The sequence below is a fragment of the Apaloderma vittatum genome, unplaced genomic scaffold (assembly GCF_000703405.1).
Source record: "Apaloderma vittatum isolate BGI_N311 unplaced genomic scaffold, ASM70340v1 scaffold36968, whole genome shotgun sequence".
In the NCBI taxonomy this organism is placed as follows: domain Eukaryota; kingdom Metazoa; phylum Chordata; class Aves; order Trogoniformes; family Trogonidae; genus Apaloderma; species Apaloderma vittatum.
The window spans coordinates 9,596-22,972 of record NW_009733229.1 but is presented as its reverse complement, the minus strand read 5'-3'; the positions used below and the strand labels follow the sequence as shown (position 1 = coordinate 22,972).

Here is a 13,377-nt window from a genome sequence, read left to right as displayed (position 1 = left end):
GAACAAGACGCAATGGTGTGGCTTGAACCACGGTGTGTCTCACGTCAGCACATACCAACAACCAGGGTGAGGCACCTGTGCCCCCAGGGTCTTTGCTGGTGGTGCTACAGTGGATCAACAGGCAGATCTGCTGGCAGTAGCCTGGGGCCATCCGTCTATTGAGAGAGGACCTTATTAATGTGTACAAATATCTGAGGAGTGGGTGTCAAGAGGAAGGTGCCAGTCTCTTTTTGGTGCTGCCCAGTAATAGAACAAGGAATAACAAGGTTTAAGTTAGAACATAGGAAGTTCCACCTCAACATGAGGAGAAACTTCTTTACTGTGAGGGTGATGGAGCACTGGCACAGGCTGCCCAGAGAGGTTGTGGAGGCTCCTTCTCTGGAGGCTTCCCCACCTGGATGCGCTCCTGTGTGGCTGCCCTAGAGGCTTCTGATTTGGCATAGGGATTGTACTAGATGATGTCTAGAGGTCCCTTCCAACCCCGAACATTCTATGATTCTGTGATGCAGGCTCCTCTCCATCTGACTTACAGTTTCTTCTGGTTTGTTCTCCAGGAGGAGGTACCCTGCCCCTCCAGTGCCACTCCACATCCAGCAAAGAGCTGTCGCCCACAGCGCCTGCTTTCTCCCCTCCAGTTTGTCAGCACAGCAGGCTTTCAGCTAAACCACATCTCCGACCTGCCAAGGTCTGCCAGGCAGGAGATGCCTACACTCGAGAGAAATTCAAGCCGCGGGCAAGGCGTAAGTCAGCAAACACTGCTAATAAATAAATGGTGCTGAATCACAGATGCTGAATCACAGATGCTGCCTGATGCCTGTCTTCCCCTTACGTCCATCCTCTGCCCACAGTCTCAGTAGAGGCAGGGATTGTCTTAATTGCTCTTTGCTCTTTGTCCTCACAAATACCGTCTCCAGAAATGCTTTACAAAGGGATCTCTGAGGGAGATCTGCTCTAAGTGCTCACTGACTTCTGCCTGCTGGCTAGGGGGCTGACAGGCGGTAGGGTATGTAATTTTCTAGCTTGTAAATGCGAATCAAGCTTCTGATTTCAGTTTGGTTGGCTCTGTACACCCATGCCTTGCTCACAGAATTCAGTCTGAGGATGGGCTCTCATTAACGTAAAGCTTCTTTTGACATCATTAGCAGGGAGGCTTCTCCTTCAAGAGACAGGCTGATACTGATTTTTTTTTTTTTCCCCTTTGGCATTCACAGGAGATTTGGAAAAGGAGAAGCAAAGGCTCCAAAACATCTTAGCGACAGGGAAGGATGTGGTGGAGCACAAGGTGAAGCAGGTGCTGGTTCGCACAAAGGAAGAGGAAATACCTGAGCCGGACAGGTTTGAAGAATGTAGGTCTTTACGTAGCCTGGAGGAAGGCAGGTGGGAAGCCTGGGAAGCCGGTTTCCTCTGAGGGCTCAGGTGGCAGCCCATGTTACTGGTAACCTGAAGCCCGTTGCGTAAGGAGGCACAAAGCCCAGTTTCCAAGGGAAAGGACTCGCTGCTGTGACGCTGTGATCCAGCTGACCTCGCAGAGCTTATGCCGCAGAGATTTGCTGGCAGATTCAAGCCCCCTGGGCTGCCCGCACAAAATGAACTCTGCTAGCAGGGGAACTCTGGAGGGATGTGCAGAATGACCTGGGCACGAAGCCCAGGTACTGTGGGTCCTTTTTCCAGCCAGCGTAACTCAACATAGACTAGGATGCTTGCCAGTCTGACCACGGTTTAGGCTCTGTTTTCTTTCCAAGCAGTTACATTAGCAAAGCTTAAATGTCGAGCAGAATGTTAAGCAGTGATGGACTTTGGCCTGCAGAGTATTCTGGGATGGCAAAACTCTGCCTAATATGTCCCTGTGCTTCAGTCTTCAGTGCTTGTGTGCACCCCAGTCAGCCCTTTACTAGCTGGAGCAGTGCAAAGATGGACAAGGCCAGAATGACGCGTAAAGAAAGCGTGATTTGGTCCCTGCTGCAGGGAGGCCGGTGTGGCTGGCTGTACACCTGCTTCATAGCCTCTAAAACTTGTCGCAAGCTGTGTGTTGCCCTTGACACACCTGAAAATACCCATGTACTTTGTACTGTAGCAAGATTTGGACCAGCTGGCTGCAGGTCTGGGCTGTGAAGCAGCAGCTAACCTTCTGTGCTGGTCCTGGGAGCAGACATAGTTGTGGTCACTTGGGTGATCCGTGTCAACTAATGAGCTTCAAGTTTTAAGCAGGTTCTGTGTCCATCCACAGACTGGTTAAATTGCCCACAGGCAACAAAGAATTGTCCATACAAAGAAAAATAGAAAGTTGGCGTACCTCTAAGGTGAGGAGTGGTAAGAAGATGGGCAGGGGAGACATTTCCCATTGCATAAGGGATTACTGAACTATTCTGATGACACGTGCAAAAAGAGTTACAGCAGACACCACCCTTCACCTTGAGGGACAGATGTTCAAGCAGAACTAGGAGAGTGGGGATTCATATTTAGAGAGAAACATGTTTTCTTGCCTTTTGGCTGAATCCTGTTTCCATGGTGTTTTTTCTTATCGGTCAGTGGTGAATGAAGTTCGGGAGAGGAGGGAATTCCTGGCAGAGATGGAAGCTCTAGGACAGGGCAAGAAGTATCAAGGGATTATCCTCACCGAAATCTCACAGGTACGCATGGACCCTGGTGGCTTTGGTCACCCAGTGCATGAAGGGAATCCCTAGTGTGACGGACCTTAAAGAAGAGTTTCCTCTGATACCTGAACGGGGAAGGGGGCAGAGAACTGAGTGCTTCCCTTTGTGGCAGGGTGACAGGTGTGAATTTGAGGAATGGAGGATAGAGGTTCTCAGTCTTTCTTTCCATCTCTGCATGTAACTTAATCTTGGAAATTGAACTTTGGCTCTTGGGATTGGCAAAAGCAGCAAAAAAATGCTGCCAGCTTTTTCTCTGCTCAGCCCTTCCCCTTTGTGCCTTGCAGAAAATGCGTGAGATGGAGATCCTGGACAAGAAGAGAAGTGAGGAAATGAGAGAGATCATGACAAAAGACTTCACTGGTGGGAACAGATCCGATCCTCACGACTAGGCCAAGGGAAAATCACAAGTGGAATTTGTTCCCACCTCTTCTTCCCAGACTTCCTCCAGAATCGGAATCTCAAGGGCTGGGCTGTGCCTGTGCCCAAAGAGGGGGCGGCACCACCTGTTGTCTAAATCCAGCAGGCAGGAGCAATTTATACATAACTGGTGACAGAAGAAAGCTGTTATAAAATTCTACCCATACAGTGGGTCCCTTCTTGTTCAACAATATTGAAGAGAAGAAAATGCACAGCTGTGGCTACCAAAACATAACAAAGCAGAGCCTCCTTTTGCCTATGCAGTGCCTCAGAGTACAGCAATCCACCGATAAAATCGTCACTTCTTTCCATCCACCCAGAGGTGGAGGTTGCTCGTGACAGCACAATGGTAACACGTGTGCTGCCACTCACATCTACGACTCACTCCAGTCGGAGTCAGGACTTGGGGAGAGGTGGTGTGGAGGAATATAAACACGAGCCTCCGGTGTTGCTGTGGGTCAATGTGTTTGTGCACATTAGCAAACTTCTCAGCAGCAGCTGAACTGGGCAGGCACTCAGGGACACGGCCACGCTGAGGAGGGAGAGGGGATTTCAGCCCAGTGCGTGCAGTTCTTTGCTGTGGTTTTTTGGTTCCTGAAAGCCTGGTATTACCGAACTGCCATCAGTCTCCCACAGAGCCTGGAAATGGCCGTTTGCTCACCTCATACATCCCCCTACCTCTATCCTCCAGCAGGCTGAAGCCCCGCTGTTCCTGTGTAAATCCCAGCATAAAGTCTGACTCCTGATTTCCTATCACCTGCTTCTTAGCAATACTCTCATCAGCCAGGCCTCGAAGCCAGGCAGCAGGTCCTGTCCCTAGGACAGTGTGAAACGTATCAGAAACCTAAGCCATGATAGTTTTTTTAAATCCAATGTTTCTTTTATTTCTGTTCGGGTGAATGGAAGTCACAGAGTTAGTACAGTATAATTTACAAATCAGAGCTCTGACCGGGCCCAGGGCCAAGGGGTGTCAAGGCTGCAGCAATCCCGATGGCCTTTGGCAACAGCGACGTGACAGCAGGCTCTAACGCGGATTTGTTTTCTCCTTGGAGAAGAGTTGTGCTTTGGGATCTCCCCTCCCTTCCCCTACCACCGCTCCTCGTCAGCCTGTTGGGGTATGGCAAGACTGATACGGTGTCACCACGCTAGGATTGAGGAGGGGCTCAGCTCCCTCAAGTTTTGGGAAATGAGAGCATCCCTTTCCAGAATGCTATGCCAGCCACCTCACAAGGCACTGCTCCAAAAGCGTTTTGGCTAAAGCCAGTTGGATTTTTAGAAGGGACTGCAGCAGTTCGCATGGGGCTGTTTATGTCTAATTAGCTAATGAGAAGGCATGACAAACAGCTGACCAACTAAACACCCAGGAAACTAATTCAGAGCGATCCAACAATTCAATAAATAACTCCTCACCTTGGAGGAGAAGGCAGGAAAAAAAAATGGAAGGAAGAAGGGATGGTTGGCAGAACACTGCCCTCCCCCCCATTCCCTCCTGCAATGTACACATGCACACATGACAAATAAAATAGGGGTTTAAAAAGCTTTAGGGTGGGCTTGAGTTCATCTAGTAAAGGAGGTGTACAAAATAACCAACCGACCCCTGCAGACTTTTAAAGTATACACGGATGAAGCTGGGTGAAGGTCAGTTGTGACTGTGCCTCTCTTCCCCCAGCTGCTCAGGGGTGGCACGAGTGAGCAGGGGCACAACCTTAGTGGCCCTTGCCGGTACTGAGTCAGTCTTGAGCTTTCCTGCCTCGAAAAGGAATGTTCCTCCCTCCTCGCCAAAGGCAGCAATCAGCAGTGTTTAGCAGCAGCGGGAGGGGGGGGCACCATGTCCTGAGTAGGGCACTGTGAGCTAGGTCCTAGCAGCCCAACACTGTCCCCCTGGGTCCTTTCAGCCCTGTGACGGAGCCCACCCAGCCCCGGGGCTCGAGGGGAGGGGACAGCTCAAAATAAATAGGGCACCAGGTTTTTTTGGCTATGCCTCTAGAACCTTGTGATGCAGGAGTGTTTTCTTAACATTTTTGTTTAGGCCAGTAAAATGCAAAGAATCCTGATTCTAATGCCAGCGTTTTCTCCTGAAGTTAAAAATGGGGCAGGAATGGTACAGGAGCAGGGGGACAGGCAGGCCCAGTCCCCTCCTGGCAGAGGTCAGAGGCACGTGGATCTCTCACAGTTAGAGTGGGAGAAGGGAAGGGGGGCGGGGGGCAGGCAGTTAGTGCAAGTTTTCCCACAAACACCAAACCTGGCTTGCTTTTCCATTAATAGCAAGAACACGCAATGGGGTAACGTATTCGAAAAGCAGATCCATCTTCTCCGCACCTCTCTAGAAAGGCTTCTTGGAGGGGATGGTCAGACTCCTCCACAACCTCGGGAAGGGGAGAGCTTTGGCTGGGTTTCCCCACTCCGGGCAGAGGGCTGGTGTCTCCCCGGGGGTGGCAGCTCCAGTGCCTGGGGAGGGAGTGAGGGGAGAGGCGAGGGGAATGGAGGGATACATGCCCCCCCTTTCCTGGCAGGTATCCCAGCCAGCTGCAAGGAGGCCAGGGCAGTCGGGCAGCACATCCCTCCTGCTGCTGGTGTTCCTCTACTCTAGCTTTTCTCCTTGGGCGACTTGCTCTTGGAGTCATGCTTGTTGCCCAGCAGCTTAAGCACCTTCATGGGCTTAAATTTGCCTTTCTTCTTGCTCTCGGTCTCCGTCTCCTTGTGAAATTCTGGGGTTGCAAAGGGAGGTTGTTACTGTGGGATGCTGATGGTTGTACACACACACACACATACGTGCACGCACATTAAAACAGGGCAAGGGTGAGAGCAATGAAGCAAAGCCCTCTGCTGCACGTGAACTGCTTCCAGGGGGGTGCAGCACAACTGTGCTCCAGACTTGAAGGGCCTACAGAAAAGGCTTCGGAGTTTACACAGAATAGATTCAATCTCTCCTTCTGCAAATAATTTCATGACTAGCTTATGCTGCCCCTCACTGGGGCCAGCAGTGAAAACATCACTTCAGAAATCTTCCTGACCGTTTCTTACCTTTCCTTTTAATCATGGCTTCCAACATTTTATCCTCCTCTTCTTCTCTGAAATAAAGAGAAGGAAACAGGTCAGCAATTCAGCCCTGAAAACAGCTGCTGTATTGTTTAAGGCTAGAGAAACTCCCACTTATAAGCCACAAGAGGGGCAGATCCATCACTGTCTTGTGAGCAGGATAAATCCCACACGCTCCAAGTACTGCCCTGTCCTTCCCACACAAGCCGTTCAAATAAGACAAGAATTGGAAACTCTAGGAAAGATGTCAGCAACAGGGACATCTTGGGACATCCCCATAAGCTGTTTGCGTGGTGCTGAATCAGATGGCCCACGCTTCTCCCCTCTCCCCAACCCAGCCTGCTCCTCACCTCTGCCGGTCCTCGTCCAGGCAGTTCACAATGGCATTCCTCTGCTCAATGATGGTCACCAGCTCCTGCATCAGCACCTTCTCCCTGCCTCGGTCCTCGTCGGTCCAGTCCTTTTCTAAACAGCCAAATCCAAATGAAGAACAAGCAATTAAGTGTCTGAAACTCAGAGCTTTTGGGGCAGAGATCTCCTAGCATGATCCCCTGCTTCCCTGCCGTGCCGTGGGGCCAGTTCGGCTAGCGGTGCCGTGGGTGGCGTCCCATGGGGACAAAAGGAGAAAGCTGGGACACACAAGACGGGACAGCCAGCTGATCGTGTTGGCATCCCTGAAGATCTGTCTCTCTTTGCCTGAGATCCACTAAGGTAGAGGGGGAAATGGAGCGCAAGGGACATTTTTACCTGGCTTGTTGAGGAGGCAGCGCAGTTCATACTCCACATCTGACTGCCGCTGCTCCAGGTTCTGCTGCTTGAAGCTGCAAGGGAAGGGGGACACTGCTGGGAACCACTGCAAGGCTCATCCCAAGGTACAGGATGTGCTTGGAAAGAAGCACTGAGATGCTGATCTTATCCTGTACAGCCAAAGTGACGAGGAGCCCAGCACCAGCAGGGACCAGCCCTGGCTGCTCAAGGCCTTCCTGGAGTAGATGCCGCAAGGACTCTGGTGACCTGCAGTGGGTCAGTTCTGGGTGCGTTTGGATACATTTGTCTGCTTTTCCCTGCCTTCTCCAGGCAAGGCAGCTGTGTTGGGCTCTCCCCTGGAAGCACAATTTCAGGAGATGTCAGTGCCTCTCCACACGCTTGCACACACTTACATGTAGATGAGCTCTGATTCGTGGCGCACCAGCATGTGCTTCTCATGGATGAGTTTGAACCAGTCCACCAGCAGGCTGTCCTCAGGGCTGTCTGCCAAGAGAAGAGACAATTCAAATCCATCCCCAGCCCTGCAGGATCCCATCAACCTACAGCAGGCTGAGCTCTGCTAAGCCAAGAGAGGGGCACTGGGATAGATCCCACCTGACCTCAGCCCGTTCCTGTGCTCCAGAGAAACCTCATCTCTTCTCCCACCTGTTTGCACCCTAGAGCACCTCCACATCCAGGGTATGGATGTGACCATTTCTGGAACTCAGGACAGACCCTTGTGCTCTTCCAAGTCCAGCATCAGCAGAGAGGGAGTCACCACTTCTATCTCCTTGGCTGGACACAGGGCAGCCACAGGGTCCATCCTGCCCCACACCCATAGACCACCCACCCCACATACCATTCTCAGCACTGCGCAGTTTTTCCTCCAAGGCTACCCCACGGTGCTCCAGCTGGTCCAGCTGGTGCTCAATGGCATCCATTTCTCCATAGATGTCTTCCTCTGGGATGTACTGATCTGTCTGTACCTGCCAAACCACAAGGCAGAGACCTCCATTAACATCAACCTCCAGTTTCTAGGGGAAACCCAAAAGCTGGTCAACACTAACAGCATGGAGGGACAAGGGAACACTCCACCTAAGCGTGAATCCAAAATCCCCAGTCCACTCGGGGGCAAAGGGAGACCGCAGTGCTACCATCAACAGGGTCTAGCCTAAACATCACCTTCTTCAGCCACAGCCATCTGCCACATTCCCTACCCAACATACATCAGCAGGGTGCACGCATACAGTTACGGCCTCCAGCGAGGTAGAACAGAGCTGGCTTTTGCTCCCCTGCTCCCGAGGGGCCCGTTACCTTGCGTTTGATCAGTGGAAAGCCGTGACCTGGTGCAGGAGGACGCACTGGCTTTGAGCCCTTGGGAGGTTTCTTTGCAGAGGGGGAGGCGGCAGGTGATGGCTTCCGGTTGAAGGGGTTCTCTTTGCAGGAAGACTGGAGAGGGGGGACAAAAGGAGATACATCAATGTCCATGAAACGGATGGGATATAGCAGCCCAACAGCTGGGACTGAGCAGACAGGGTTCGTCCTGCCTCATACCCTCCTAGAGGAGGAATACAGCACTGATCTCCACCAGCAACCTAAACCATGGGGCAAAAAACAGTTGAGCTCCTGTTTGGCATCAGTTCCCCAGCTTCTCTGTAACAAGAAAATAATTTTCCTGCACGGTTCCCTTCTTATTTGCTCCAATTACGCAACATCACACCCCTTCTCTGGCATGTAGGGCAGGGAGAATATGAGCAGAGCCACCATTTCATGAGCATACGCCCGAGAATTTCTATCAGGAGGTCACACAGCAAACCTACGATCCCCACTCATGGTCCCCACTGTGACCAAGTAGACAAGAAAAGCCCCCTGATTTGAATGGGAGGAAAGTCACCATCTCACCTTCAGCTGTGGCTTGGGCGAGGAGGATGTCTTAGGGCTTCCAGTACCCCCATCTGATGCCAAGAGGATGGGTGTAGGGCTAGCCCCAGCAGGAGGCTTGGGGGGCAGCCGACTGGGGCTGGTCTTTAAGCTGCCAGTGGAGACGCTCCTGCTGGCATGCAGGGTGCTGGGCTGCACCTCGCCGCTGAAGCTGGCCAGCTCACTGGAGGAGGAGAAGGAGGAGTTGGTGGAAAGGCTGGCTAGAGCAGCAGGGCTTTCACTGGAAGAGACGCTGGCAAACGGCATGTCAGTGCTAGAGGTCTTGGTGGCTGTTGGCGTGTGGACAGTAGGCTCGGAGGAGCTTTTGGGCACCAAGGCCTCATCGGTGTCACCCAGAACCTTGGCTGAACTCTCAGAGTTGATGCTCTCGAGGCTGAGGGCCGGAGATGGGGTGGAGGATGATGGCTCAGAGTGCGACAGTCTGGAGATGGGGTGGTGGGCTGCAAAGCAAAGGGAGAGCTCAAGGAGGAACGGTGGGGAAGCCAGGAGAGAAGTGGAAAGTGGTATATATGGGAGGCAGGCGTGAGTGCAAAGGGAACCAGTATTTGTCTGTCTGTGAAGAAGACAGAAGGGACCTTCTAGCGCAAAGGTCTTGCCTGCCAAACGCTGAGCTCCAGTTAGCGGAGAGGACATGGCTAGCACCGGTCCCAGCACAGTTATCACTGCATAGAGGCCTGGCCTGCCAGGGTGATGGAGAGGGGCCTGGGAAGGCGAAGCCTCCAAGGGGCTACACCGGGGTTCTGTGGGAGGGATAAGAGAGTTGGGGGAAGCTCACCTAGTGGGGAAGCACTGGGCGCTCGTGGAGCTGGCCGCTTCTTCGCCTTTGGGCTGCTGGTGGGAGTGATGCCGTACCAGGGGTGGAGAGGCTTGGCAGCACCCTCACTCTGCTCCTGCTCAGGCGTGCTCTTTTGGGTGGCAGCACTCTCCTCTTCCTCCTCGTCCTCCTCCTCAAAGGGGTTGTATGGTTTGGGCTCTGTGGCATCAGACCTGCTCTCCTCGCTCCTGGCTTTCCCCACCTCCTCTCCGTCCTCCTCCTGTGAAGTCCTACTCAGAGTCTCATGGATGCTGCCTGGGGGAGGAGGGGGAGCTGGCTTCTTCTTGGGCTCTGCTTGCACTAAGGCCATCCACGGTGGGTCCTTGGCTTTTGCAGTGGTGGTGGCACTGGGAGAAGAGAGAGATTGGCATGGAGCAGAGACAAGCTGGGATGGTAAGGCACAGGAGAGGGACTCAGCCCTCAGAGGAAATGATGGATGGAGCAGGATGTCCCTCATGCAGAAGCAGTTTTCTCATCCAAGGGTGGCCCTAGTCTTCCCCAGACAGAAAATGTCTCATTCTTTGTGGGCAAACCCACGGGCTTGAGGGAAGCACAGCCTGCATGACTCGTCTGCCAGGCCCAGTGTTTTCACTTCTGAATACTACAGCCTTCATCTGTGAAAGGCTGAGCTTTTGGGCACAGCTGTTAATCCTTCCTGGACGCCATTCCTACACCCAGTTCTGCTCCTCCTCAGGCTGCGGATGGAACTGAGAGGAGATACCTGCCCTCTGTGGTCACACTCCCTTCCTACACTTCAGAGGGCTGCTCCTCACCTCATCATCAGAGCATCCCAGGGACAGACTCATCTTTGCTAACCCCCAAAGTGCTGCTGCTCCTCCAGGGGCACAGACCATGGCAATCACACACCATAGCTCAGTGAATCACTGCTCACGCCAGGAAAGCAGCTGTCACTTGCCGCACACACCCTCTCCTTGGCCATCGCTTGTGCAACCTCTGTCCCAAGAGCCCATAGGAATGAAGCAACGCCAGCAGCCTCCTGGGTAAGTGCCCAGAAAGTGTAAGGGTTGCATCTCTGCACCTGAAATGTCCCTTTCTTGGGACAAACCCTCCACAAGGCAAACAACTGTCCCCTTCTCAGCACCCACAAGCAGGGCTATTTCAGAAGGCACTTGGAAGTCTGCAGGTGCCACAAAAATGTCTTTCTGAAGCCCCCAAATTCTTTACAAACCCTGAGAGACAAAGATCCTGGGAGGTGGGGACAAATGCTGTCAGGCTGACCATACTGGGCTGGCACCCATTAGGTGAAGGAAGGGACCTAATCATAGCCTACATCCTCCTAAGAGCAGGGGTTGATGGAGGTGGGAGAAGAGACCACAGCTGAGCCGTCCCCACAGCCCCACTTCGCTGCAGGGTCTGCAGGTGATCTGCAAACAAAAGGACATACCGATCAGAGGAGCAGGGTCTCCCTCGGGGTTTTGGGACAGGGGGGCTGGGTTCAGGTACCCTACCTAGAAAGACACAGGGTCAGACTGTCACAACACCAAAAGGACATGAAGAAAGAGGTTAAATCAACATGAGGCACCTCTTACACATCTCCCCGTGGGAGGCTGGCTATTCCCACTCTCTGAAGACCTCCTGGTGTTTCTCCTACAGTCAGTGTAATCAGTCAACTTCAAACAACCCCTTTGCCTTTCTCCCCACCCCACCCCAGGAGCTGCACCTGGAGAACTGACATGGCCCTCTGCCCCCACACCTGCCAACTGCTCTGGCACTGCCACCTTTCCTCCACACTGGCAGCACCCGTGGAGAACCCTGGAGAAATATAAGGGAGCAGGCAGGTGTGAAACCTAGTGCTGCTCTCCCTGTTACAGGGACAGCTGGCAACCAAAGGCTCGGTGTCTGAGCCTGAGATTTACTTCGAGGCAGAAGGGTGTCAGGCTGCAGAGAAGGAACGAAACTCATCCAACCTGCAGCCTACTGCCTCAGTTGTGGGAGAGGTGGAGGGCAACCCCTGCCACTACTGTGCTTTCTTACCATTCACCATGCCAGGCCCACAGTCGCTGCCCTCGCCCTGGAGGGTGGACCTGGGCCGGGGGACAGGGTGAGAGGTCGGAGGGGAGAGGGCTGATGCATCGGTGGCCTTCCTTGGTGCAGGGGTTGGCCGCGTGTCTCTGAGACGTCCATCGAGTGAGCTGGCCTTGTCCTGGGTGAGCGCTGTGGGCTTGCTGGGAAGGGGAGGTCGGGGGGGAGTTTGGGAGATGGGCACCTCGCTGCCTGCATTAGCAGAGGGCACTGCTGTCTCTGCTCTGCTGGGTGTGCTGTCCTTCTCTGCTGGGCCAGCTAGCCCTTCTGCAGGCATCTGGATCTCTGCCACACTCTCCACGGAGTTGCTGTCATCCTTTCCCACCTCTGCTCCTCCAGGGAGGGTCTCCTCACCCACGCTGCTGGCCAAAGGTTCCATTCTTAGCTCTGGCAACCGTCGGTCTGGGCTGGGCCTCCTCTCTGCCTTCCCACTCATGGCCAATTTACCACGATGCTGTGTGCAGACAAAAGTCCCTGCCTCTGAACCAGGCTTGTATGATCCTGGCAGCAGTGTGCTGGAGCAGTCCTTACACCTGCCAATGAGAAGAGAGAGCTCCATAAGATGGGGGACACTGTCGTGCCCCTCAGGGAAGGTACACACCTGGGAGATCCTTGCAGAGCTGTGGAGTTAGTTCCCAATCCTGCTACTAAATCATAGCGTGGTCTTGGGGAAGTCATTTGAGAAAGAAGAGGAACAGAGAAACATCACGATGCCACTATACGAACCCATGGAGAGTTCACAACTCAAATACTGTGGGCATTTGGGTTCCTCTGTCAACTCAGAATTTAATAGATGTGGAAGGGGAACAGTTGGTATTGGCATACAGCATGGTTTCCAGATCTGGAAAAGCAGAAACTCACAGTTCTTCTGAAAAAGATGCAGCTGGTGAAGGACAGAAGAGAGAGCTACAAGATCACAGATGGCCCTGAGAGGGGCAGAAGGATCAACCATTCAGAGATGTGAAATGGGGAGTATCAAATGGAATTAGAGAGCAGCTGGTTCAAGAACCAGCACAGGCAGGCTGTGGGTTGCTTTGCAAATGTCAGACACATTTGCGGGCAGGAAAAAACCAAACAAAAACCAATGCCCCCCAAACTCTGAGTATTAAATAAAATGACGACACTTCCAACTCAGGAAATCCTTACACTGGAGGCTTGAAGAGTAGTCAGGAGAAGCAGCACATAAGCCTACCCTGGTCTCACACTCATCCTTATTGGTGCTGACCATGGGCCCCGCCAGGGTCATGGCATTTGGCTGAAAGGATGAAGGAATGATGTGGCAGGGCTGTCCTTACACTCCACCTTGCCTGTTGAAACTGGGCTAGTAGCTTCCCAGTCCTTCACTGTCTGCCATACCTCCTTGGATCACCCACTCTTTCCCCACTGAGTCTTTGGAGGCGGAGAGCGTACAGGAAAGAGAGCCAAGGGCAAGGGGCTGAACAAGCATTCCCGTGAAAAACAAGCTTGTTCCTTCCTGTCTGAATACTGGGCGCTCGCAGCAGTTGGCTGCCCCACGCTGCAAGCAGGTAATTGTGGTGAGGAATTCTGCTCCGGTTGTCCAGCTGACTGGGATGTCCTTTGAAATGTAAGAGCAGAAGCATGAGGACATCCAGGCTCTAGAGAGAAGAGCTATGATGAAACAAAGAGGTGACAAGTTTGGACAAGGGGAGAACAAGGTTTGTTTTGATCTGTGTCAGAAAATGCTGCCAAGGACGTTCCTGA

General features: G+C 52.9%; 2 protein-coding genes across 2 annotated transcripts in view; one reads left to right on the top strand and one right to left on the bottom strand.

Moving 5' to 3' along the window:
* LOC104278719 (chromosome unknown open reading frame, human C22orf23) overlaps positions 1–3,091 on the top strand; it is a 3,312-nt gene extending 221 nt beyond the window's left edge. The window contains exons 2-5 of the mRNA XM_009875779.1: positions 555–740; positions 1,212–1,346; positions 2,530–2,630; positions 2,939–3,091. Of these exons, the coding sequence (XP_009874081.1) occupies positions 555–740; positions 1,212–1,346; positions 2,530–2,630; positions 2,939–3,043 (527 nt within the window). The 3' untranslated portion in view covers positions 3,044–3,091. The remainder of the gene's footprint in view (positions 1–554; positions 741–1,211; positions 1,347–2,529; positions 2,631–2,938) is intronic.
* A 2,331-nt stretch (positions 3,092–5,422) lies between these two features.
* Positions 5,423–13,377, bottom strand: part of MICALL1 (MICAL-like 1) — a gene marked incomplete at its 5' end in the record, with an annotated part of 12,484 nt that continues 4,529 nt past the window's right edge. Inside the window, 12 exons of the mRNA XM_009875780.1 lie at positions 5,423–5,779; positions 6,096–6,142; positions 6,461–6,575; positions 6,858–6,931; positions 7,271–7,361; positions 7,717–7,843; positions 8,172–8,306; positions 8,760–9,238; positions 9,574–9,959; positions 10,764–10,818; positions 11,018–11,077; positions 11,608–12,188. Of these exons, the coding sequence (XP_009874082.1) occupies positions 5,658–5,779; positions 6,096–6,142; positions 6,461–6,575; positions 6,858–6,931; positions 7,271–7,361; positions 7,717–7,843; positions 8,172–8,306; positions 8,760–9,238; positions 9,574–9,959; positions 10,764–10,818; positions 11,018–11,077; positions 11,608–12,188 (2,272 nt within the window). The remainder of the gene's footprint in view (positions 5,780–6,095; positions 6,143–6,460; positions 6,576–6,857; positions 6,932–7,270; positions 7,362–7,716; positions 7,844–8,171; positions 8,307–8,759; positions 9,239–9,573; positions 9,960–10,763; positions 10,819–11,017; positions 11,078–11,607; positions 12,189–13,377) is intronic.